This window comes from Akebia trifoliata, chromosome 3, assembly GCF_017979445.1.
Source record: "Akebia trifoliata isolate Shusen 1 chromosome 3, ASM1797944v1, whole genome shotgun sequence".
NCBI lineage: Eukaryota > Viridiplantae > Streptophyta > Magnoliopsida > Ranunculales > Lardizabalaceae > Akebia > Akebia trifoliata.
This window is the reverse complement of record NC_141377.1, coordinates 50,785,615-50,813,415: the sequence shown is the minus strand read 5'-3', so window position 1 is coordinate 50,813,415 and position 27,801 is coordinate 50,785,615. Positions and strand designations below refer to the sequence as shown.

The 27,801-nt window shown below is 36.8% G+C and overlaps 2 protein-coding genes across 2 annotated transcripts; one reads left to right on the top strand and one right to left on the bottom strand.

The window, feature by feature from the left end:
* The first annotated feature begins 1,935 nt into the window (after positions 1–1,935).
* On the top strand, positions 1,936–12,971 carry LOC147407761 (pyrophosphate--fructose 6-phosphate 1-phosphotransferase subunit alpha). Its single transcript, XM_086436504.1, has 19 exons — positions 1,936–2,094; positions 3,591–3,763; positions 4,196–4,308; positions 6,919–6,993; positions 7,388–7,501; positions 7,587–7,654; positions 7,783–7,866; positions 8,401–8,454; positions 8,686–8,766; positions 8,878–8,971; positions 9,080–9,153; positions 9,290–9,400; positions 9,507–9,551; positions 9,640–9,696; positions 10,431–10,535; positions 10,627–10,743; positions 11,002–11,105; positions 11,958–12,123; positions 12,526–12,971. The coding sequence occupies exons 1-19, from the start codon at positions 2,005–2,007 to the stop codon at positions 12,652–12,654; spliced, it is 1,854 nt and encodes a 617-aa protein (XP_086292630.1). The 5' UTR covers positions 1,936–2,004; the 3' UTR covers positions 12,655–12,971.
* A 1,176-nt stretch (positions 12,972–14,147) lies between these two features.
* Positions 14,148–27,556, bottom strand: LOC147407760 (protein FAR1-RELATED SEQUENCE 5-like). The gene is made up of 2 exons (XM_086436503.1): positions 25,062–27,556; positions 14,148–14,695 (listed from the first exon to the last, which is right to left on the bottom strand). The coding sequence occupies exons 1-2, from the start codon at positions 27,192–27,194 to the stop codon at positions 14,522–14,524; spliced, it is 2,307 nt and encodes a 768-aa protein (XP_086292629.1). The 5' UTR covers positions 27,195–27,556; the 3' UTR covers positions 14,148–14,521.
* Between the last annotated feature and the right edge of the window lie 245 nt (positions 27,557–27,801).

The window sequence follows — 27,801 nt, the reverse complement described above, 5'->3', positions numbered from 1 at the left end:
CATAGATCGCCCAATACATAAAGCCATAGATTTCGGAGAAAGCTTCCGCGTCTTCTATGACATCAAGCTCTATATTTAGCTGTTAGCCTTCCACCATTCCTTGCTTCGCAATAAGGCTAAAGCAGAAATTATTGACAAAAGACAAGACAGGAGAACACCCCACCCTATCCGTTCCGTTACCTTTTGGACTTGCAGACTAGCCTTTGGACCAAAAGCAGGTAAAGCATCTGTATGTCTTTCTTCCTAAAAATCAAATAGATACACATAGTATTTTCAAAGTCTACTAGAGGTTATGACCTATTACGATAGATAACATCAGTACATAAAAAATCCTAAAGTTGTTGACACACACACACACACACACACACACGACCTTCCACTCTTAAAGTTGCCCCCACAAAAGCCTAGCTCTGCCCCTGCCGCCCAAGTCGCAGCCCATTGATAAGATAATACTGGGCGCTTAACAATTTGATGGGCCCATCGAAAACATGTAGACCATGTGCCGTGATACCAGGATCATTGTTATCTCATCACTTTCCACCAATAATACTATATACTATATACTAAGAAGTTCAAAGAAAAAATAGAAAGAATATCTCGTCGAGATCCCTTAGACTTACGGCTCAAAGTCATGGAGCCGCGCCGAGTTCATCAAAAGCAAAAGCCGAAAATTATTGGTGGGGTTAGGTAGGTTAATAGGGAATGTATTCTGCTCGAGTGTTACGTAAGAGGTAAAAAGCCTCTGCTCTAATCAAATTACGAAAATATCCTTCCGCTGAATTAAGAAACAAGTAAACTGTCTGTCATCGAAGGAGAAGTGGTTTGCATGATTACAAACTTACCCTTGGTGTTGGTCTAGGTGAGGCCATAATTTGGCATGCAGCCTCATTTTTATTGATTTTATTTTATTAACAATTAAACTCTAGAACTTATAGAAAAATATGATTTAACTCTAATTATTTGGAGGTTTTTTTTTTAGAACGAGAGATACAAATATTTATTGTAAATAATGACTTACTCCATCCTATTTATGTTTAGGGTCTGTTTGATCGCAGGGATTATGTCTTATTAAAGGGAATGCAGATTCCTCAAAAAAATGGTTTAAATATTTATGACCATAAGCAAAGTTTAAAACTCGTCAACTTCAAATTTGGTTGAGTGTAGTCGACTCGATTGTTAAAGTACTCTTTTGATAGTTCTTATTTCTTAAAAGTATTGTGCCCTAAGTATAATATTTGACCATGAGATGCATAGTCCAATTAAATAAATGAGGGGTGAGGAGTGAGGGGTTAGGGAAAAGTAACCATTAAACATTATAAAACTGTTTTTAAATTTTAATTGAACTAAAATAAGTCGAAGGAAAAAAAGTAAAAACAGAAGGGCAGATGTATCAAATAAAATCTCCACAACAGATTATATAATAAGAAATGATACTTGGTATTGTATTTGGTTCAAGATAATTATTTTGTTATATTTTTACAAAAGAAAATTGATTTGACTAAACAATTTATTTATTTATATATTTTTATTTTTAAATGATTTATATGATGAACCAAACAGGGCCTTTTACCTTTTTTATATTTTTATACTTTGATTCAATACATATATATCTTTATAAAAAATAACAAAATTGAAAGCAATGTTTACAACTGCGAGACACATGAAAAAGGAAAAGAAAGACACATGGGGAAATCACATAAGATGTCAAAATGGTACACCTGTAAATTTTATGAAATGAGTGGTGATTAATTAGCAAAGGTCGTTGGTCTGACCAAATCTAGCATAAGAGGGTAGGAGGGTAATTCAGTCATTTCCCTGCAGCAATGGCATTCTCGTGATAATAAAAAACAAAATGTGGCAGTTTAGTAATTGGACTCCACTGGTAGTTGGCTCTAAACTGGTGGCGTTTTGATACTTGATAGTATTTCCTCCCACTATAAAAACCGTCCCTTCAGAGTCCACTGAGGCCAAAAGAGAAGAAACATTGTAAAAACAGCAATAACGATGGATTCGGATTATGGCCTCCCCAGAGAACTCTCAGATCTGCAAAAACATCGCTCTCTCTATGAGCCAGAGATTCCTCCATGCCTCCAGGTTTGTCTTCTTTCTCCCTTTGATTTAGGGTTTCTTTCTCTCTACTTTCACTCTAGATCTTCTCTCTTAACTATACCATTTTTAATCGAAGTTCTGGATCGATTTTTTTTTTTTTTTGGTTATTATGAAACTAGATGATTCATGGATCGCGTGTTGTGGTGGTGGTCTCTTTGTAGTTTTGAATCTTTGACGGATTGTGAGCTTAGATTGGTCATTCGATCTGCTTGAATGAGGCCAAATCGATTAGAAACCGTGTTTAGAGTTCAGATCAGTTTGTTTTGATATTTTATTTGGCGTTGTAAAGACTTTCTTATACATCCAGTTTGTTTGATCAGTATGAATCACTGTCGTTGCTTCATATATTTCTCCGTCTAGTTTATTTTTTGAAAATTGGAGGTTTGATTTGTTTTAAAGGTGGAGGTTTATTTATTTGAAAATTGGAAGTTTAGTCTTATTTTATTTTTAAATTGCTGCTCATTCAGATCCATTAAATTGTTGCATAAATGATGTACTAAAATGTATACTGAAGTTAAAAGCTAAACTAAGAAGTATGTTTTGACGTCTCGTCCATGAATGAGACTGAGGCGTCTCGGACGAGTTTTCCTATTTATTTGAGTCGTGTGGTTCAAGAATGACACAATCGACTGACTTTTAAGAGGCACGTGATTTGAGACAACTTGTTAATCCGTTGTTTCACGATACTGAGACAAATCGGATGATGCTAAGAAGAAACCAAGCAAAGTGCTTTCAATCCAATCGGCTGAAAGTTAACATCTTTTTGAAAAAGCAGGATTGAGGGTTGGTGTGATGAGAACATGTTTCCTGTATTTCAAATCATGCTTACTGTATTTGATCATTCTTACTCCCCACTATGGAATTTTGAGTAGGGATACAATATCTGACACCTTACAGAAGATTTAAATCTAAGAGTATATATGAAATATGTACCCCATAGAAATTTCATTATTATTATTTTTTTCCTTCTGATCAGTAAGCGTGTTTTTAATGAGATCTGTAACTCAGTGATAGGAACAGTAAAAACAGAGTGAACATTTTATCAGTCCACAATGTGCATAATGATGAAGTATGATCATGTATTTTGTTAAATAAGTCTCGAAGAGAAATCGTTGATGTCACTGGTATCTAGAAATATGTACTCATGGTTCTGCAATCCATATTTGTTCACTATGGATTGTTTGATCCCTGTTTTGTTCAGAATGGATCTCTATTCCATTTGAAAAGTAAGCATGTCCATGTATTTAGGACTAATAAATGACCTTTGTTTAGCAATGTGTCTGAGAATGAAACAGAGTATAATGGTTCCCTTTTTTTTTTAAATACTGTTCATAATCACCTTCGAAGTAATTTTTTTTTCTTCTTTTTCTTCTAATTCTTATTTCTTAACTTGATTGATGTTACTTTTTCTGTTTGAGGTTTATGAGATTGTAGGCCCTTTGTCTTGTCATACTCATAGGATTACTATTTCATGAATACAGGGAACTACAGTCAGGGTAGAATTTGGTGATGCAACTATTGCTGCTGATCCCTCTGGTGCTCACACCATCAGCCGGTCTTTTCCTCACACATATGGTCAGCCTTTGGCTCATTTTCTAAGGGCAACCGCCAAGGTCCCTGATGCTCAGATCATAACAGAGCATCCCTCAATCCGGTGCGTGTTTGATGATTATCACCAGGTTCATGTCTTTTAGTACATATTATTTTGGCCAAATATCAATGTTTCTTAGAGCGAGCCTTGTACGGAAGTTTGATTAAACAAAGTGGAATTGATCTGAATTATTGTTTATTAGACTATAGTCTTGCACACTTTTACCTTCATATAAGTGGTGAAAATGAAATTGTGGGTGGCGTCATTTGAATGATGGCGAGATATGTGGCAAAAATTGAGTTAAGGGGAACATCATTTAAATAAGGCATCACACAATTTCATTAGAAGAAACTATAGGAATCCTCATACCGCTTTAGAACTTGAGTCTTATAGCTTCTTTGTCCATAATTGGTGAAACTTGCTTCTACCATATGTCCATATCATCTTGGTGAGCAATTAGTGTTCAACTTACGTATTTCAAATGTTTTCTCACAGGGTTGGAGTGGTCTTCTGTGGGAGACAGTCTCCCGGAGGGCACAATGTCATATGGGGTCTTCACAGTGCTCTTAAGATTCATAACCCTAATAGCACTTTGCTTGGATTTCTGGGTAAGCTAGATTTTCTATCTCAATTTTTAGTATTTGGTCTGCACAAAATTCCATTTTGCTTACCTTTAAAGGTGTTTAAATAACTTATTCTAGGCTAAGCATTTTAGGTTATAACTGTGACTCCATTTTTCATGAAGTTCATGTATTCTTTCAATTCCCATATTAGCTGGCTAGGCTGGATGTTCTTTTTTTTTGAAAAGTTGTTATGCTTCGCCATTGTGTCTTTCAAATTGTTTTTCATCTCCCCATCATGTGTAAACTATTGTTCTTTAGTTTTTGCTGTACAATGAATTCATTGTAGCTGTTAGTTTGGATCCTCAACATTAATAAAGCCGCTTCAAAAGGTCAATTGCCTATTTAGTTTGGTTGGCTTGTGGAGTTTCAATTGAGAGGCAATATCATCTGTTGGCACTTTCCATGTGTTCTATTACTTTGCATCATGTTAGGGCATATCATAAATGTATTACTTTTGCCTTGAAAATCTGTACATTTTGATGCTAACTGCATCTTCAGTTGTGTCTAAATCTGTTTTTGCACTTGTTCCACTTCTGGTGACTAAGTTGCAAACTATATTTCATCAGTTTTGTATGCATGTTTTTCTTTTCCTGAAGATTGTCAGCTGTATCATTTTGTTTTATTGTATTTTTAATGCTCTTCTGGAAATGCTGTGCTTCTACAGTTCCTCTTGGATGTATTTGTTTTGCTCAAAAAGTGCGCCATGAAAAGTTTTTGGCAGAGAGATTTTTTCCTGCAAATCTTCTTTTGATAGCTTATATCTGTTTTTGTACATACATTTTGGTATTTGCTGATCCAATCCATTCTTTTGAGACCCACCTACAGTTAAATTCAATTTATTCAATGATTGACCAGTGACCAACCTCCATGGTGAACTATAATCAACACATGCAAATATCCATTGGTCATCTTAGAGAGGAAATGGAGAACTTCCTTGTCAAAATTGAATATGCAATAAGGAGTTTTGACACAATTATGAATAAAAGAAAAATAGAAAGGAAAAAAATAACCCATCTCCATTACTCTATTTCCAGAGTCGTATCTTTTTTGGAACTAGCACTTGTCAAGTGTTTTACTGTTTCACCAAATTAAAAATGATAATTTTGTGAGATCAATGGGGAGATTCTGCTAATATTGAATGAGAGTGACTGTTGTTCTTCTTAAAAGGGTATGTGTAATGATCTGTAGATATGGATTGAAAAGCAGAACATGTAATGCATGAGTGGGTGAAAATTAAATAAAATGAAAATTATGAAGGTGTTTAACTACAAGAAAGACCAGAGAGCTTCAAGGTGTGAGGGATTTTCATTTGGAGATGTGTCCTATGCCGAACTCAAGATCATTTTATTATTTCGCTGGGATCGACAAAGCAGTGAAGAAGAAAAAAAAGAAAAAAAAAATGCAAATATAGGAATAGCAGCTGATCGGCTTTCTTGGGTTCAAGTGTATCTCTCTTTTTAATTTTTAATATTAAACAGATAAAAAACTAAACATAGAACCATAATACAACAGAATAGAAACCATATAACTAAATAATCAAGTAGTGCTTTCAAGCGGAGAGAATTCTATGGCCTTTCCTCTTTTTCTGTGAGGTTGAGGGTTCTGTAGTTTTGCAGTGAAGCTAACTCTTGGAAACACACATTTGGGATAAAAGTTTCCAGGGCAGGCGTTTTCTGTGAAGCAAACATTGCCTTGTGCAGATTAGTGATTTTGTTGAGGATAAGTTCCTCAGCATGGGTTCTAACCCTATTAAAACTTAGTTGAAGTTCACAAAATACAGACCATACAACTAAAAGTCAGCTTCAACCACAACTTTCTTAGGGTCAGAATTGGAACATTTTGGAGATTTTTTGTGAGGGGATCTCTTCCTCAAGGAGCTCACCCTCTAAAAAAAACCAGCCCAATATTCGTTTCCAAATGGGGCACGTCAAATGATGTGTTGTGAATGGTGTGTCAAAATATGTATGCATGCATATATTTGTGAGGGTTGGGGCGTGTTGGTGATGCATTCATTCGTTCATGTGTTATTGCATGGATTCTTCTTGGAACCCCAAGTCCACATCCAAGCCTTTGTATCTCTCCATGGGCCACACTAGAAACTAACACATTGCTTGTAGATTGTTCGGTGCTTCACTTTATATTTTTGTAGCTTCTGTTAATTGATTATTTCTTTGCTCTGTCTTTGTTTAGGTTAGCTTCTAGCTATGATCTTATGACACCTAACATCTCCGGATGGGATTCATCTATGTTCTTGTTGGGATAGTGGTCCACGGTCCAGACCCAGAAACTATGATATTGCATGTAAATTGATTTGGCGTTTCACGTTATATCCGTTGTAGCTTCTGTAAATGGATTTCCTTGATCTGTCTTTGCTTAGGTCAGAACCTGGTTATGAACTTATGCTACCTAAGCATCTCCAAATAGGATCCATCTATCTTCTTGTTGGGATAGTGGTCTTTGTTCTTTTCAGGATCCATAATGTGCTCATTAAGGGTCTCACTAGAAGTCTGTTTACTTTTTCAATTCCTTCCAAGTCATTATCAATTAGTTAAATAAAATTCCAAAAAACTGATGCATCCTCGTTTCTGACAACAGGTGGTTCAGAAGGTTTGTTTGCACAGAAAACACTGGAGATCACAGAAGATGTTCTTTCTACGTACAAAAATCAAGGTAGCTGACCGATTCCTATTACTTTCCTGTGTGTACACGTGGGCTTTGAGAAACCCCATTGCCAACCAGAATTGTTTACGTTCTAGATTTGGCTATAACTTTTTGACATCTGCTAGTCTGAGCTCTGCACTGGTGCAATCTATGGTGGATTTACACTTGCATAGGGTTTTACGTCGCTGGTTTGAAATCAGTTTATTTTTTTATTACTTATTTAAAATGGAATTTTTTTAATCAGAAGTTCTTCCACACACGATCCTGTTTGCTCCTAAGAAAGTACTAAATACTGGAAATTTTAGCATTTCCTTTATAACACATCTCTCAATTTGTCTACTCAATTTACCATATGAAGCTATTGATCCAACATATCTATCAAATATGATCTGTGATTTTGAAGGTGGTTACGATATGCTGGGTCGAACAATGGATCAAATTAGAACAACCGAGCAAGTAAATGCCACATTAACCACATGCAAAGCTCTGAATTTAGATGGCCTTGTTATTATTGGAGGTATGTCTAATAGTTTGCTTGTTGATTGACTATTTTGTCAGTTCATAGAATGTTTCTTACATGTAAATAATTGTTGTTCGTGAAGGTGTTACATCAAACACAGATGCTGCTCAACTTGCAGAGATATTTGCAGAAGCAAAATGCCGTACAAAGGTACCCTGAACTTTGGGATGTATTTTCAGACTTCTTCAGTTTTACCATATCTAAGTTAATAGACTTTTTAGGTTTTATATTTGTTTCTTACTGCACTTTTTTGTTACTACACGATTTGGCCTTGCCAGGTGGTTGGAGTTCCTGTTACATTGAATGGAGATCTTAAAAACCAATTTGTTGAAACAGATGTTGGTTTTGATACAATCTGTAAGGTATTAATCACATGATCCTTTTACTCTTTATTAGTGCAAGAAATTTACCTTCATGTGTTTCTAAAAGCTAATGGATTTTGTTTTTCACCACATTTTTTTATTTGTGTGGAGAAGCAGTTGTCTTTACCCTCCACTTTGTTACAAAGTTTTACTCAAATATTTTTTATTACAAAAAATCTAAGCCTGGGATGACAATTAATAAATAATATGACAGTAAGCTGGTCCATAAAAAGAAAGTACATCTGGATATGGGTGACTGTTATGTGATTTTTTTGGAGATTCAATGATAGTCCCTTAGACTGTTCATATATGTGTTGTTGATTAAAGAATATCTCAAAACATTTTGTATTCTTTCTCTCTCTCAAGTCTATATGCTAAAGGGTGTTTCCATTTAGCTTTGGAATATTTGAATTTTCTCCTATTACCCATAATCTACTGTAGATTATATGCAATTTACTGAACTTCCAACCAAAGAAAAATTATACACCTGTAAGATATATTGAAGCTTGTTTCTTTCTGATTTCTTGTCTTCAGGTCAATTCCCAGCTCATCAGCAACGTTTGTACAGATGCTCTCTCTGCAGAGAAGGTACTTGTCTCAATTCATATGATTTGATTCTTTGAGTGAGCTAATGATATCATGTTATCTATCTTTCACGCTCTAGACGTGTAATGTAAATAAAAAACAGAAATAGAATTGTTTAACAAGTGGATGTCTCAAGCTGTGGTTTCAATTAGCTTTATTTATTTAATACCCATATTCTTTTTAACTTATTTTATAGAATTCCATAGCACTAATGATACCCTCTTGTTCCTTCAGTATTACTATTTCATTCGACTCATGGGCCGGAAGGCTTCACATGTTGCCTTGGAATGCACTCTCCAGTCACATCCGAATATGGTCAGCTTTCCCTATTTGACATATCCTTTAGTTAGAAATGATATTGTTCAAGATCTGCGTCCTGAGTAAGACTTGGTTTGCTGCAAAAAAAAATTTCGTTCTTTCTTTCAGGTCATCCTGGGTGAGGAGGTGGCTTCTTCAAAGCTCACTCTTTTTGACTTGACAACACAAGTTTGTGATGCAGTTCAAGCCAGGGCAGAACATGGTTGGAATTGTCGAATCAACACATTATTTTTCTTGTTTCTTTCCTCTTTGTTTTTTATAATATTATATTCATATATTTTTTTAAATCAATTTTCTTTAATTATTGCAGACAAGTATCATGGAGTCATCCTTCTGCCTGAGGGGCTTATAGAAAACATTCCTGAAGTATACGCTCTCTTGCAGGTAGCCCACGTGATACAAAATAAACTGCATTTTTTTATATGAATCTTCACTGTAATTGCATATCTTTCATTAAGCAGAAATGGAAGATGGTGACTTGTTAACATGAGATCATGCTTTGGTCTTGTAACTACCCCAGGAAATTCACAGTTTGCACAGGCAAGGAGTTAATGTTGATAACATTTCTTCACAACTTTCACCCTGGGCATCGGCCTTATTCGATTTTTTGCCACCCTTTATCAAGAAACAGGTTCTATTTTCTCTTTAACGGTTTCATTTATCAAGAGCTTCTTGCCGTTATATTTGAAGGTTATTGTTTACGATGCTATACTGAGAATGCAACCTTTGTGGTGCAGCTTCTTCTTCATCCTGAATCAGATGATTCTGCACAATTATCCCAGGTATGGAGACTTGAGATCTTGGTATTGGTATAAAAAAGGGTATGATGAATCTTTCTCACTAGTTTACGTTCCATGATTTCTTCTCCAGATTGAGACAGAGAAACTTCTTGCGCATTTAGTGGAAACAGAAATGAACAAGCGATTGGTAGGTTTTAAGAGATTCGAGACTCCTTTATATTCTGATTCTTATTTGGCGAACTCCCATGTCAAATGCATGTGCTAGAAAACTATTTAGACTTCATTTTTTCATTTTCTCCCACTATGCATTAGTTACCTATTCCTCACTAGTTTATATATTAGTACTTGCAATTTTGTTTTGCTCGATGTTTTCTCGTCATTTTCTCCCCTCATGCATTACTTATCTATTCTTCACTAGTTTATATCAGTGACTCACAATTTCGTTTTGGTCGATGTTTTCGTCATTTTCTCCTCTCAAGCATTACTTATCTATTTTTCCCTAGTTTTTATCCATGACTCTCTGTGTTCTTCTTCCCTCAACTGGCTGGTATATTTAAGTTTTCATTTCAGAAGAAAAAGATACATAACAGAATATGTGGCTTTCGACAGAATTGAATGGGGGAACAATATTCATTCAGCTGACCCTAATTTTTTCAGTTATGGCTTAATCATTATGAGAGGAGGAACATACTTCATTGCCCTTACGACTGTGGAACAAAAAAACAACTAAAGAAAAGGGCTTGAAAGTGATTTCCCCCCTTTTAAATGGGTCTCTTTCGTTGTTCCTTGTACAATTCTGTATGCCAAAATAGCTTATAAAAAAGAAATGACTTAACAAACTGAAAAGAGTTGTTCCTCTGCTTGGGTTATGTTTGACCTTAAGGCATTTTGTTGTATTTTTTCATTTGATGATCTGAACAGAAAGAAGGCACATATAAGGGGAAGAAATTTAATGCTATCTGCCACTTCTTTGGCTACCAAGCTCGGGGATCTTTACCATCAAAATTTGATTGTGACTATGCCTATGTAGGTTTTCATTACTGGTGCTTTCCCGTTCATTGCTGTTCATTTGTTTCTGGGGTCCATACCCTAGAATGACAAAACTGTATTCATGCAGGTTCTTGGGCACATTGTCTATCACATTCTAGCAGCTGGTTTGAATGGTTACTTGGCAACTGTAACCAACCTGAAAAATCCCGTGAACAAGTGGAAATGTGGTGCTGCTCCAATAACGGTAGGATCTGTTGTATTCTCCATTTTATACTTTTATTATCAAATGTTTAGTTGTAGTTTTAATTTGTGTCCCTAACATTGAGTTTTCAGGAACGTTGAAACAAATTATGATTGTGTTTTTGCTCTTTTCCTTGAAAAAAAAATCGTTCACTAGAACTTGTATTGGGTTCACTCTAGTGGAGGGCGTCTTTTTTTTCTTTTTTTTGGGGTGTGTTACCTGAAATGGTTGTGGATTATAACGTGTTTGGTTAATCTTTAGGCAATGATGACTGTAAAGCGGTGGTCACGTGGTCCAGGGGCCTCCTTGATTGGAAAACCCGCTGTTCATCCTGCTACTGTGGATTTGAGAGGCAAAGCATATGAGTATGTCTCTATTTCCATGACTTAATTTTTAATGGATGCTTACTTCTTGAAGTCCTGCTGAGAGTCTTCATATGGCTTGGCACATTAATGGACTACAGGGGCATTTTAGATATCGGTTACCTTGCCTTTGCTTTTGTTTTTTCCCTATAATGCATTTAATGCACTTCGGATATATGATTTCTCTGAAGCCTGGGATGAACTTTTATGATATATTTTTCTGGGTGGAATTTTTAGTAAACACTGGAGAAAACAACAGGTTTAATTTAAATTAGAAGCTTGATTTTGTATGAGGCAACCACGGATTCAATTATGAAGTTTGACTACCAGAAAAAGATAAATGCTAGAAAACGTGTCAATTCCATTTCCTAGGTTCATCCATTTTGAATTGGGCATCAATATGAGTAATCATGAATCTACGCTCACGCATTAAAATAGATGCTTGGGGCCTAAAATTCAAATGCTTGGTAACCCTTTTAATATATATATATATATATATATATATATATATCAAAAGCTTAGTAACTTATATAGCATAAATTTTCTCGTCTATTAACAACTAATGGTTTAAAATGGGCATGCACATTACAGTTTGAATTTATTAAGCTCATGTGGTGTACCCATAAACTCAGGGTTCAACCAAGTGTGCCTATGCAAGCCAAGACATCTTTGCTGAGACTTGGAGACAACTAGAAACCTTTGGTTAAATACTCTTCTAAGCCGATTCATATATTTGTGCTTGATAATAGTTTTCTTTTTGTATGATGGATTATAAAAAATTTATAAATGTTACATAAACAACATTTTCCTATCCTTTTGGTTCTCATGAAACAATTGGGGGGCTGTGGGTTACAGGTTGCTGAGACAAAATGCTACGAAATTCTTGATAGATGATGTCTACAGAAACCCTGGGCCTCTTCAATTTGATGGTCCTGGTGCCGATTCCAAAACCGTGACCCTATGTGTTGAGGACCAAGACTACATGGGCCGGATTAAGAAGCTACAGGAATATCTTGACAAGGTGCTCTGGTTTCCACCTTTGCCTCTTTAATTTGAAATAATATATAGTATATGTTTTATATACAGTCATTCAGTGCTCTTCATTAACAACTTTCACAGAATATCACTATAGATTGGGGCTTTATATTTGACTATATCCTCACTATTTCATTCACTACTCTTGATTCTTTTTTTTCATTAGTTATTAAATGCTATTGATTACAAAATTGTACACCTTTTCACTGCTCTAAATATTTTTTAACTTAAACAAGATTCAGAGTTCTGTTAAGTGGGGCTGTATTGAAAATCTCAAATTTCTGTACCAACCTCTTTTATTGTTTATTTACTTGAATTTTTATTTTTTATTTTTAAAATTTCTTGTCCGTATGTTAAGCCTTTTTTTTTTTCCTTTTATGTATGGCAGGTCAGAAACATTGTAAAGCCAGGGTGCTCACAGGATGTACTGAAAGCAGCGCTAAGTACTATGGCATCTGTGACAGATGTTCTCTCTGTAATGTCGACACCTTCATTCAGTGGTCAGGGACCCATATAAAATTATATTTAGGACTTGTCCAGCTTCCTTAGTGGTAACTTCATTAATTAGAGTTACTGATCATGGTGCCTGAAGTGAAGCTCTAGTTGTGCTCTATTGTCTTTTGGTTGTGCTCTTATTTTACCTTAATTTTATTTTCGAAGGATGTTTTGAATTAGGATCGTTTGATATGAGAAAACACTGTCTGTCTTTCCGGCTTTCTGGGATCTGTTTTAGGATTGAAAATTCTAGATGACGAGTCTTTTTGTTTTCATGGGAATAATTATCTAGATGTTTTGCGAATAAGTTTGTTTATTAGAAAGATTTGCCTTTTTTCAGTGTGTGTAGTGCCTAAGTTTTACCATGTGTTGTTTTGTATTTTTATTATACATAAAATCAGCCTATGCAGATTGATTTGTGGACCTCATGGATCTGAAACATCACGATGGCAATGGCATCAAGAACTGTAAATGAACCAAAACACCATGGAGCATTTGGTTTGGATTCCAAGATCTGATTCTGATTCTTGGCTCATTTGCTTCAGATTATAAAGAGATTCTTCCATAATCAATTTAAAAAAAAAAAAAAAAAAGGTCAAAATCAGACATAAGAGGACTAGTTTTTTGCAATAATGCAACGTTTTTTCCAGTTGGGTATTTAACATTTCATATTAAAACTGTAGAAATAGGTTTGATAAAAGAAAAATTACAATCTAGAATCTGAAATCAGTTTTCAAAAACATTGTTACCAGCTGAGAATCTCATCCTGTCAGTTACAATTACTCATGGCGAGCAGGAACCTTACGATCAGCTTCCAAAACATGGCTGCATGGGGCAACTCGTACCTTCAAATAGGATCCCTTCAGGATGCCAAAGGAATGTTTGTAATCCATTCCCTATACAGTGCATGATAAACTCTCTAGTCTCCCATAAACAACTTTTCCCCCTATGAAGGCAGAGAGAGAGAGAGAGACCATGACACACTCTTGGGCCATGCCAAAGGAATGTTTGTAATCCATTCCCTGTTACAATAGTAAATCAATTCTTTAGTCTCCTATACACAACTTTTCTTCCCATGCAGGACCAGAGGCCATGCACACCAGAGAGTTCGGCTAGTAAGGCTTGTCAGACTCACATGGACACCCCTCTAGAGTTCATATACTAAATCATATTTAAAAAAATTAAAGGAAAAAAAAAATATTTTTTTACCTGACCAAAAACTTTGAAAAATAACTCTCTTACAACTTTTTTTTTCTTCCCTTAAAATGTTGTGTTCAACATCCTTGAGCCATCTGATCATGTTTTTGTTTTGACTATTGATACAGCAACACAGCATTTCTTTAGGAACGCACAAATATTTTTCCTAACTCCAAACCGTGAACCAAAAGCTGCTAAAAATATCATAACAAAGTCAACAAAATAAACAAAAAAAAAAAAAAAAAACTGCCCCCTCCGACCGTGCTCAGTGATCATCAATGATAGACAAGGCAGATTGAGGCAGACAAACATTAAATGGATCCAAACAAGAGTACATCCAACCTAATTCATGGGGTGTAAACATGCAGTTTATCATGAGCTTTTACAAAGATCAAACCCAATGGTGAATCCTCCAGGCCAGACTCCAGATCAGATGGTTGGAACCTTACACGAACTCCACGCACGGTAATTCACAGTTCAATATACCATCTGCCCATGCATAAATTTATATAATGTACATACTATGATTATGGTCCCCTCCCCAAGACTGATGATCAGAGATACCATCCATTCATCTTGGGAAAGACTAAACAATGAAACTATTACTTCAAATTAGAGTTTAGTCATCTAAATAGTGAATAACTTTATCTAAACCATCCTAATTCTAAAAGAAGATGGACAATCTTGTGACTTCAAAGCTCATCTTCCATGTCGAGCTTTGCATTTTGAACTTTAACAGATAGTTGTAGTTTCTGTTCCTCTATATCTTTCAAAACTCTCAGCAGGTTTGCTCTATACATTTCACACTTCTGATTTGCATGCTCCAACTCCTGAGTTAATTCATGAAATTTCTTCTTCTCACCATCCTACACACCAAAAAACAAAAGGTGTATGCCAACTGTTTAGTCAACCTATGAAAAACAACCCAAATAGTTCATCAGATGCATCAGTTAAGTACCCATCATCCAATATAAAATCAATCAGCCATAACAAGATACAAAATGAAAGGTCGGTTTCAACAAATAGAAATCCAAATGTGAGGAGTATTACCAAATACTGAATTATAGCAAAAGATCACTCAAGTTTATCAAAGATCCCATGATTGTGAGCGAAAGTGTAGGCATCTATGAAGTACATAACTGTCAGGAAATCATTATTCCAGATTGGAGTCGCTATGTTAAAACGAGTTATGGCTGACCAGAATCCTGTTCCAGGACCTTAGGTTTCTTCAGATGGCCAGAGTCAGAATCAGGGTGTAGTGGCTTGTGGTTCAACTCTCGTCTTGCTTGTTAGTTGAGTGTACTAGTGAAAATGGATCAGAGAATTCCACCATGTTCTGTCACTGGGATCCATCATTTGGTCCAAATCAGTCCTCTCTAAAATCTCTTTTTTTGTTTGGTTGGCTTCCCTTGGGAGGATTTTCACGATGGATAATTTGATTGCTCGGGGTTGGATCACTCCCAATTGTTGTTCCTTTTGTTTGAGGGATGGGGAATCTGTTGATCATATTTTAATTCATTACTCATTTTCTCATAATATTTGGTCAACTTTCCTTGGTCTATTCCGTATTAATAGGGTCTTTCCTCGTAAGTTCTCATCATTGTTAGAAGAGTGGGTCAGTAATGCTTTCTACTCCAGAAAAAGACTCCTATGGGCTATGCTTCTCTCGGTTATTGCTTGGGGGGTGTGGAATGAGAGAAATAACAAAGTGTTCAATAGTAAGATGAGAAGCTCTCATGACGGTTTCTTGGAGATCTTGGGCATTTTATAGCTTTAGTCAAAACAGTACATAAAGTTTGCGGGGTTACTTTTGATGACTTTATTTTTAAATGGAATTCTTTATGTAATCATAGATGTTTTAATTTTTCTTTTGCTTCGCTGCTCTTTATGAGGCCTCCTCGGCCTCCTTGTACTTTGTTCTTCCTCCTTTCTTCAATATATTATACTTATAAAAAAAAAAATTCTGCCATGTTCCATCCCAATAGGGAGGCAATTGTTTGAGATTAAAAGGAAGTGGGTCTCAAGTAAGCTGATGATGATGATTGTGGAGAAGAGTACTGTTTGGGCAGGCTCCATGGACTTTTCAATCAATGAAGCTTGGTGGCTCTCCAAGATGCAATAATCGCAAGTCCTGAAAGAGCCATTCTTAGAATATTATCCGGATAATGGCCACATTAGAATCGCAGAAAGAGAGGAATTCTAGACAAATACCAAGGGCTTTCAGTAGCCTTTTTTCATTTCCGAATTTGCTTGCGACAAGTCCATGCCTTAGTATGAGTTCGTTGATCGTGTAAGGGTGATCCATCTTGATGATAGGATTTTTTTTATTTTTTTATTTTGAAAACTTCCAGTCTCTCATCAAAGAATCGTGCAAACCCCTTGATCTTCCCTGATGGGATCAATTTCTCCAGTTGGGCTAATATCTCCATAGCCATAAATGGTGTGATAGTACCTTTTTTTTTTGGGATAAATATAAACTTTTATTGATAAGACAAGATGTCCTCAACAAGAATGATACACACAAGCACGACAATCCTTTCCCTATAGAAATTAGATCCCACCTAAAGAGAAAGTCCTCGAAGAAAAGGTCTCTAAAATCTCTAAACTGCTTACACCATAGAAATAAGAAGCCAACAATAGTAATAACAACCACATTGAGCGACTTCTCCTTGCCCTAAAAATTTCTCCCATTCCTTTCCTTCTAGAGACCCCAACAAATAGCAAATGAAGCCATCTTCCAGAGAATCCTATCTCTCCCTCAGAGAAGATGTTGGTCCTCTAATTAGAGAACAACAAGGTGATCGAGAGAATATGAAACCATGATAGATGGAACAAGGGCAACAAATGAGACCACACTGACCACGCAAATGGGCAAGGTAAGCGAAGGTGATTGACTAACTCCTTACTAGCTCTACACGAGAAACAAAAATCCATCACCAACAAGCCTCTAGATTTAAGGTGGTCAAGAGTTAAGAGCTTATTTAGGGCCACCACCCAGATAAAAATAGAAACTCTGGTGGGAATGAAGGGGACCCAAATTTTCGAAGCAGGGAAATGGTGGCCAACCTCTCGCACAAGAAGAGAACAAAAACTTACTGAAAAGATAGCATTTCAATTGCCCATCCAAGTCAAGCAATCTTTTACCTGGGTGCGAAGGATACAAGAGGCCAATGAGGGAAGCCACCTCCTAACTCTCCTAGTCATTAAAACTTCTCCTGAAGCCAAAGTCCCATGATGCCTCACCATCAGTCAAATTCAAGAAAGAGGACACATCCAAAGTCCCATGTGATAGATACCTTTGAGGGTGACAAGGTCTTCAAACTGGCTAAAGTAGATCCTCAGTGGCCTAGCCTTTAGTATTCCTTGGATCGAAGCCTGGTGCTAACTTTAAATCTCAGGCTAAATCTGAGCCATCGGCCATGTCAATACCATATAGGGGTTTTGGGGATTAGACTAAAATAGTAATTTGCAAAGAAGCTACAAGTCTTGTTAAAAGGATTTCTGTTCAGGAAGAAATTTTTGAAGGTACCAAAGCAAGTTATGACCTTATTCCAATGGGGGAAGATCAATAGATTCTTATGCCCATAAACCAAGTAGACCTTGAGTGGTTTCAATTTGTAAAATCTATCGGGATGGGTCAGAAGAGGGTCACCTTCTCTCAATAGTGGGCCAGGTCTATGAGATTGTCGATTATGTGGGAGAGAGGCTATGCCTGGATTGATATCTTTGGGATTCCCTTTCATTGCTGGAACAAAATTGACTTCACAATTATAAGCAAGCCTTTAGGGGGGATTATTCATATTCATGATTTTCTTAGATGAAGGAAAAGATTTATAGCAGCAACGGTCCAAGTGGGCTTCCTAGCGTTGTCAATTCCGAAGAGATTCATTATGGTCTTCATACTTACCTGATCTCTACAAAGGTGGTAGGATTGGGTTTTGGCTCAAATCAAAAGTAGTTGTGGAGAATCCTTTGAATCCCCAATCAGAAGTGTCACCAATCACAGGTGGATAAGGAAGCTTGGGCCATAGCAATTGGAATCAATCAGAGTCTTTGCCGAAAAAGAACAGAGTTATGTTGGGGTTTGAGGTGAAGGACCTAACAAAATCAATCCATGCCTTGAAAAGTAGTTCTAAAAAGCTAAAGAAAAAATCAGAGCACCAAGCTAATCTAAATATGGCATATCTTCTACAATCAAAATGGGCTTCAAGCTTCGATACTTTGGGAATAGAAAGCAGGTTTACGCTAAAAAGGTTGTTGATGAAATTTCTTCGAATTAAGTTGAAGGGAAATTGGTGGATCGTGCAATGGAGATTATTTTAGGTGTGGAGGATTCAATAGGGTCCAAGTTTGCGAACTCTTTAGAGGTCCTTGGTGGTGAAGAATAGTTGGAGGGAGGGAAAGAAAAAGTAGATATTTCAAGGTTTTTCTCGAGTCTTGTAAGGAAAAAGGGTCAGTAGGTCTTTACCTAGAGTGCCTAGGTTTTCTTTATTCCCAAGCAAGGATCATATCTCAAGGATTGTGAAAGATTTCATTACAATAGGTCTAGCAAAAACTGCAAAAAAAAAAAAAAAAAGGCTAAGGAAAAACATGAACCCAATAAGCAATCAAACTAGAGTTATGTGGATTTGGATATGATTACGTTTTGGATTGGCCCCAATTTCGTCTAGATAATGATGTAGAGCTGACCTCAGAGGGAGCCCAGTAGGCTGAACTTGACCATTACTCTTTAAACTCTCATTCGAAGCTTGTTTGGAAGAAATGGGTGGGTCAAAATCTTGGCCAGGAGTTTTCCTCGTTAGAAATCAAAGAGCAAGTGATGGAAGATGATGGCAATAGAAATAGTGGGTACAGTATCACTGCAGATTCAAGGGGAGGAAATAAGGGTGATCAAGTTCAAAACAAGGTAGTTCGATCTTTGAAGGCTTATCCCAAGTCATACTCAGCCATGGTAAAAGACCTTCTAAAAGCAATATTAGTAGCTGTAGGAATTTAGGGTTGATTTCAAGCCCTTATGTCGTTGGATTAAGTGATGTGCAAGGGCTCACAAGGAAAATTTTCTGAATGTTTTTTTTTTGTAAGCTTTTAATGAGAGTCTTTCTCGGCGTACTCTTGTAAGTGAATTCTACTTCTAAGCCCGAGATGGTCACAATTAGAAATCAGGAAGAGTGTTTCTAGTATGCAATGTGGTGAAGGCTGTCCTAATATTTCTCTCAAATTGAATTCGCGGGAATTAGGGAAGCCTGAAGACTTCAAAAATCAAGAAGACGACTTAGTCCTTGCAAACAAAAGAAAAACTGTTTACTTGAAGAAATGTCTTGCTGGTTGTTGAATTGTATGCTTACAAGAAGAGTGTTAATGGTCATATCGACGAAAAACAAAGATGATACTGTAAAGATTTTGAGGAAAGGAAGTGAAAGTTAGGGTGCTTAATAGGAGTAAGGAAACAGAAGGATTGATCCACATTTTGGACACAAATCAAATTGGAAAGGAAACTATATTTCAGGACTTGTTTATTAGAGGAGAAACTGATTTCCAACATAGTGATAGGGAAGGAGACGGCATCTTGAACTCTTACAAAAAGGATGGAGAGAGTTCAATCAAAAAGAAAAAGCTTAGGCCAAGATTAAGGAAGTGGAAGAGCTAGAAAAAGATACGAGTATGTTCCTTTTGCAATCGGGTGGAAGTAGAAGAAAAGGAAAGGGATGTGACAATACCTGTGATAGTTAAAATTCTCTCATGGAATGTAAGGAGTTCGAGTGAGCGCTCAAAACGGGTTGCAGTAAAAGATCTGATTCTTCTCACAATCCCCATTTGGTTGGGGCTTACAAGAGATAAAGTTGAGCCCTTTTAAGGGAAAATCTTATCATTGAGATTTGGGGTCTAAGTTCAACTAGATGGATAGCCCTTTCGACAATTCGTCTCCAGGGGGAATATTGATCTCATGGAATGCAAATTGGGTGTCAGTTGAAGATCATCTAATAGGGGCCTTTTTCCTGTCAGTGCTATACAGTTGTGTTAGAAAATATTCATCTTGAATTTTCTCAGGTGTCTATGGGCCTAATTTGCATAAGGAGAGAGAGCATTTTTGGGAAGCGCTAGATGATGTGGCTTCTTATTAGGGGAGACCGTGGTGTGTTGGTGGCGATATTAATGCCATTAGATTCTTGTCCTAGAAAAATGTGGGGGTTTGGTCACCCAAGGGTATGAAAGCATTTGTTGAGTTTGTGAATAGAAACGATTTGTTGGATTCTCCCTCTGGTAGATAAGTGCTTTACCTGGTCAACAACCAATAAATTCCAATTATGTCTTGAATTGACATATTTCTTGTATCCAAATCCAATTTTCGACCACTCTTGAATTCTACTAGAGGTTGGTTTAGCCTTGAATAGTCAATCTCCATTTCGTTTTTGAAAATATGTGGTTGGAAGCGTGAAGGTTTTTTGGAGTTGGTGGTTTTGTAGTGGAATTCCTATGAAGTCTCTAGTAGGCGAGGAGTTAGGTTTAAGGAAAAACTAAAATCCCTAAAAACAAATATAAAAGCCCTAAAAACAAATTTGACATTGTGGAACAAAGCGGATTGAGATAGAAAAGGAGTCAATTTTGAATGGGATTCAAAGGATCGACATGGAGGAAGAGGAAGTGGGTAAGGTTTATTCGAAGGATAGAGTTGCTATAGTTAACCTGAGAACAAAGTTCTAGAAGATCTCCTTAATGGAGGAAATCAACTAGAAGCAAAAATCTAGGATAAGATGATTAAAGAAGGGGACAAACAACACAATTTTTTCACCAAGTGGCAAACTCTAATAGGAGGCACGACTTTATTTCTAAAATCAATGTAGGTGGAGAGCTGGTAGAAGACAAGACCAAGATCAGGGAATCCATTGTGGAGTTTTATCAAACATCTACTTTGAAGAGTTTACTAGTAAAATAGACATTAAGAAAGCCTATGATCATGTTAATTGGAACTTCCTATGGTAGTTAATGAGTTGTATGGGCTTTGGACAAATAGATTGGATGAATAGGAAAATGTGTGACCACGACTTCCTTTTCTAAATTGGTAAATGAGTGTCTGACTAGTTTTTTAGAAAGCTCAAGTGGGTTAAGATAGGGAGACCCTCTTTCTCCTTTCCTCTTCAACATTGTGGTGGAAACCTTGGGTAGGATGATTTCTAGAGCAGTGCATTTAGGGGCTTTACAAGTGTTTGAGGGCGATTCTTTAGGGTTGATGGTTTCGCAATTGCAATTTGCCGATGACGCCCTCATCTTCCTAGATGCGGTGACCGATCAATTTTGCCTATTGAGGGGGCTTTTGGGTTGCTTTGAAGCAGTGCCTGGCTTGCCAATTGATTTGAGAAAATGTAAGATTTTTGCGATTGGGCCAACCCTTGATAAAGATGCTTGGGCAGATTTTTTTGTTTGTCAAGTATAGGCCAGCTTATAAAGCTACAACATTTGTGATTTGGTTGTACAATGTGAGAAAAAACTTGGGTGGGTCGAACGCAAGATACATGTCCAAAGGTGGTAAGTCGACCCTCTCTATCAAGCATCCCAGTCTATTTCCTCTCTCTATTTTCAATTCCTAAGAAGATGGAAGCTCTATTTGAGAAATTGATTACGGACTTCCTTTAGAATGATTGCAAGGGCAATGAGAAATTTTACTTGGTCAATTGGAAGATTGTTTGTCGGACAAAGAAGAAAATTGGTCTTAGAATTAGGAAGCTAAGGCCGATGAATTAAGCTCTCTTGGCAAGTGGTTGTGAAGATTCGGCATGGTTTTTAGAGATATTCATTAAACCAGAAAACGGGGACTTTAACCTTCAAGCCTTAAGAAAAAAAAATAGGATCTTTAGAGAAGTAGAAGATAATGCCAACTGAGTTTTTGATAAAATAATAAAAAGGGTTTTCTACAATTAAGGTGAGGTTGAAAACTATGTATCGGAGATGAGGTTAAATAGATTAAATAATTTACCATAGAGGTTGAAGAGCTTGAACATGACATATTTTGGGCACAAATATCAAAGGTTTTAGGCTAGAGGTTGAGGGTACGGGCATTTAAGTCATTTTACATTAGTCCATAAGAAAAGGCCAAGCTTAAGGGGTCTTATCATCAATTAGAGAACATGGGGTATCTCAAATATTCACCAAAATACAAAGGGGTATGTCTAAATCATCCTTGAAAGTTATTTTATAGCATAATGATTATCATCCAAAAAAAATTAAAGGACTTAACAAAATTGTGTAGAACTGCAAGGAAGGTGGGGGAAATTTTGGAAAAGAAATTAGAAGGGAGTGTATGACTACGAAAATAGAATAGGCTCTCTTAAATTCATTTAAATGGTGTGTAATGACAAAAAGTTGGTGTGGAAATATTCTCTTTCCCTCTAACATGTGGCAGGTTGTTTATGTTGCATCATAGTTGCAAGTTTTACAAAAACAGAATACAATAGCCCCCCACAACATGTCCTACATTACTACTGAGAAACACCATTTTTTTCTTTTTTCATCCTAGCCCTATATTCTTTTTTCCCCTCCCTTTTACTCACAATATAACTTGGTATGCGACTTGAGTGATGTTGTAGCTTCTAGTTGGGACTTTTACGGATATTTCGAGTAAAAAATTTCTTATAGGCCTGGGGGTTTGGGAGGAGGGGTGGCATGGTACTAGTGTATGGGAGATGGGTATCATAAATTATGAATTTTATGCCAAGGAAATTAGACCTGGAAGAAATAACATGACAGATATAATTGATAAAGTTTGGATTTATGAAATGTGAAAATCTGAACCAAATTATACCTTTTAAAGAATTTATGTAAGGAATACATGACTACATGCATCAGGACAATACTCTAGAAAACCTCTTCCTATCTCACCATTCCATCAATCACTTTTATGGAGAGGAAGACCCAATCGGTTGGGATAGTTGTCAGACTAGTTTGCCTTAAGGTTGTGGGATTGGGAGAGGGGTGTGTAATATAATCTCTGATTTCAAAAAACACATCTGATTCAAAGTGGGCAATGATAATCGCATTCCTTTTTTGGGAGGATATAAGATTCCATTGAAATAAGCCTTCCCAACATTTGTTTGCTTTATCAAATAAGAAAAAAAAAATCTTGGTTCTTCCTTCCTAGTTTCTAAAGGTGGAGATAGGTCTTGGGATTTTAGTTTTAGGAGAGGCTTTAACGATTGGGAGATTCAAGAAGTTGCTTCCCTAATGAGCATTATTTCTTCCTATGATTGCGACACCCAGGCAGAAGATTCTAGGATTAGGAAAGGGACCCAATATGATAATTTTTTTGTGAAATCATTTTTTATCAGCATCTTGAGGGGGGAGGGGAGGGAGATGTCCTAGTCAAAGCAATTTGGCATCCTTTGATTCCTTCAAAAATCTCGTTCCTTGTGTGGATTGTGTCCTTGGGTAAACTTTCAACCTTGGATATACTTAGGAATAGGGGTATGTGCGTTGTGAATTCTTGTTCCTTGTGTAAGGCAAGTGGGGAATCAGTGTACCATTTGCTCCCCACTTGTTCATTCATTGTGCTTGTGCAACCTTAGTGTGGTCTCATTTTCCTTATCTGTTCCAGATGTCCTGGTGCACACCTAGGTCAATTATTCAACTCCTTCCTAGCTAGAGGGCTACAAAGTTGTCTGGTAGAGAGAGGTTTTTTTGGAACTTAGTGCCTTTTGCTATTTATTGGGACTTATGGAAAGAAAGAAAGGGAAGAATAGCTTTCTCTTCAAGAAGAGTTTTTCTCGATTATGTACTTTATCTTTTATTGGCGTAAACAAAATAAGGAGTTTGGACTTTACCTTGATTGGTGTAAACAAAATAAAGAGTTTAGGGGGTTTTTTTTCGAAGATTGGTTTTGTTTAGGTGGGATCTTGTGAGTAATAAGAAATTGTAGTCTTTGTATTCTTGAGGCCACCTCATCCTATCTCAATAAAGTTCGATTTATTAAAAAATTATATATGCATGTTGATTCCATATATCTGTGAAATGGATGGAGAATGTGAAATTGAACAAAAGAATTCTTGAGAAAAACTCATAAACCATGGATCATGGATCGATGATCCAAGCTAGACACACGCATACTGAACCATAAAATATTTTTAGGATGGATATAAGATATTATATCAATCATTTGAGCATTCTTTCCTCTAAATAAGCTGGAAGATATTCTGATGGATTGACATCCAAGGAGAAATACAACATATGAAGTGAACTACGGGATAAAGCACGTGATAAGAGGTTAAATCAACCATTTCCTGAAAACCTAAATTCCTTCCTATTATGGTAAGAAAGAAAAAAAAAAATAAATAAAATATAGGATGAGCTGCTAAGAAAATAATTAGCGATCATTGACTACTAAGGTAGGTTTCTTTTATATAAAAAATAGAAACATGCGACTGTCCCACATGTCTGACAATGCACTTTGGTGATTGACTTTTAGTTCTACTCTTTAACAAAATTAAGCCTGGAAATGTTACTTAACGCCATAAATTGCACACTAAGAGAACATAATTAAATTTCATTCCAAGATTTTAGTCAATAAAGGCAAAGGAAGCATACCAAACAAGCAAATCCATAAGAACAAGCTAGCTATTCAGGTCAAATTGAGTAAATAAATATCAATAAAATAAGGATTCTCTTCTCCTTATCTAAAACCTTTAACCACAAGTGGTTATATTCCTCTAAAATGTGATAATTCTCTTTCAATAAACTACCGTAAAAGACATGGATAGAACTCGTGAATTTATCCTAACAACAATGATTTCCTAGAAGACAATGATGCTTGTCAAAAAGCTTTAAAATTAGAAGCAATCTATTCATGATCAATTTGTTAATAAAAAACAACATTGAAGCTGAAATTCCAAATAATAGCCACATTTCTGAGAAAAAGAAATCATGTTTTAGATCAAAACACAAAAATCATCCTAGAATATAGGGATTTTATTATTTATGCAAGTTTGTGAAAATCAATGCAACCCACAAGCCATATATGAATCATCCATATAACAGATACAAACATTCTTAGCATTTGCTACAAAATCTATTTCTCGATAAGATTTAGAAAACAGAAAAAAATAAAGAAAAAAAAAACCAGAAATTGAATTTGACAAAATAGAAAACAGATAAAATAAAATAGCAGTAAGAAATATTGAACAATAATCTAAATAATGAAATGTAGAAGCAATCATTTTAAAACAGCAATAAAAGAGAAGAACTGACCACAGACTGAGGTTGGCCCAAACCCCATTGAAGAACTTCACTGTCTTCTCGGCTACTTCCATTGACTGTAGGAAGTCTCCCACCATTCTTTTCTGCAAGATCAACTTTTTTTGCAGCAACTTGTAAAGCATCCATTGCCACATTGTACATGTCTATATTTTTTGCTCCTTTATCTACATACTTGAGAGCTTCGTGCCGTAAACTATTGTATCGGACAGTATGAGATTCTCGATAACTATTCATCAAATCGCTGGGACGTTCTTCCAATACAACGCTGCTCTTGGCATTTCTTGTCCACCGTTTCAAAATGTACTGAGATGGGAGAGTAAGAACATTTGTCACTCTAAACACCGTTAATATATGTCTACAAAGCAGGCCCGAGAACTCAAACATATGGCAACTACATGTTGTTTTCATCTCTATAACATTGAATTTAACAATGTAAGCTCTATGATCATCCCCAAATTTGGCTACTCGATATGTGGTTATTTCCCCAAAATCCTCCAATTTGGTTGCCATGAAAGTAAGAGTCTCAACCAACTCCTCTTGAAATTTCATAAATAATTTCCTTGTATAAAGCTCTGCTGCTTGTTTCTCCATTGGTGATGGGGTCTTCAGTAATGGTTTGGTGCTCACCGTTTCATAATCTGCTTTCAACTCTTTTTCGTACCGACTCTCCAAAGCCTTCTCATACAACTTAACAAAAAGCTGTAGAGTGGTCGATGCATTCACGTACCCATCAAAGTAAGAGTTCATACTATCACTCTGTTGGGTTACAGACATTTCAGCAAAGAACGTGTCTCTGAGGTATACCGGGACCCACTGCCTTCGAGCAGCATATATTGCTTGAAGCCATCCATGCTCCCTGAGTTCATATTGATCAATGAGACACGACCAACATGATTCGAACTCCTCAATTGATTCAGTCAGGTTTACACACTTGTGAAACTGTGCTTCGAAACTGGGATGAGAAATATACACTGGTGCCAACTTCTCTTGGGCTTCTTTAAATATGTGCCATTTGCATACACGATGACGGGTCTTTGGGAGTACTTGTGTGATGGCAGACCGTATCACCCGATCATGATCAGTAGTGATTGAGATTGGAGGGCGACCCGACATTGCAGTAACCCATGTCCTAAATAGCCAAACGAAAGATTCTTCGGATTCATTTATGAGGAAAGCACAACCAAACAACACGGGTTGCCCATGATGGTTCACCCCGGTAAAGGCAGCGAAGGGTAATCTATAACGATTTATCCTATAAGTTGCATCAAATGTAACCGTGTCTCCAAAGTAATTGTAATTCGTCCTCGCCTTGGGGTCAGCCCAAAAGACATTGCTCATGGATTGATCCTCTTCATCACCCTGAACAGCATAGAAAAACGCAGAATTCTCAGCATGCATTTGCTTCAAATAATCCAAAAGGAGATGCGTGTCTCCTCCAAGGGTCTTTTGGCGATTACTTCCCATGTAATTTCTAATATCCTTTGCAGTGAACCCAACATTGTTAATTCCACCATATTCTTTAGCCAACGCAGACATAATCCCGCTTGCGCCCATCCCCGCACCCTGTAAGGTATCAATCAAGGCCCTCCCACGACCCGTTACATTCCTATGAGACCGGAGACAATGTACTTGATCAGGAGGGACTAGTTCATGGTTATGTTCTTTTACGAATACGGTAACAACCCATTTCCCCGAATTTAGTCTCCTCACAGCCAAGACTGCCTTACATCCAACTCTAGTCTCGGGGCGAGGCCTTCTGATCTTAGTAAGAGGTTCACTACCCGGCCGCTTTTTTTTCTCGACACGAAACCCTTCCTTTGTACACACAAATTTTCTATGTACAACTGCACCATCTCGCTTGGATCTACAAGACATTCTGACACGAGTGCCGAAGCCAACACGACGAGCATACGAGTTGTAAAATGCCCTAGCTGTCTCTTCGGACTCGAATTCCATACCAACGTAAGGTTCAAGATTCAAATCACCATCAGGGACGTACAAATCCCTACTACCACCTAAACCATCGGACATCTCATCGTCTTCATCTTCATCGATGGGATGTTCGATGTCCAGAACTTCTTCATCTTCCGATCCCGCATTCAATCCGATCCCCTCGTTTTCCATAGTTCAATGTTTCAAAGTTCAAACTCGATTGATGAATTACGAAAGATTTTACGCTCCAAAAATATCAAAAAACAGAAAATCTAAGGCATTATGATGCATCAAATTCAAATTATGAGAGAAGAAAACTAACCCTGAAAATATTCTGGGGGACGAATCCAACGGATCCTTTTCAGCCCAATTTCAAAGAGAGAACTTTCTAGGGTTCTGTTCCAGCATACCATAGAGAGGGAGAAAGCACCAAAACTCAAATTGCAGAGAAAACCCTAGATTTATTAGGCTTTTTGGAAATTTTAGAGGTTTTGATTTCGGGTTTTGAAGGTGGAGTTGCAGAGGAGGGAAAGAGGGTCGGGATTTTAGGGTAATGATCTAGTATTTGACTAACGTTGAAGTGAGGTTTCTATCACCGTTCGATTGGAAAGTAATCCGACGGTACAAAGACATTTGGACCACATCATTAGAAAAACGTGGTTGTGAGCCGTGTTTCTTCGCCCTTTGTATTGGACCCTACTACTTACTACTGTTGGTGCAACCTTCACCCTCAACATTTCCTAGTCCGGATTTAATGGATCCCCGTGAACACCCACTTCGTCTAGGGCATAAAATGGGC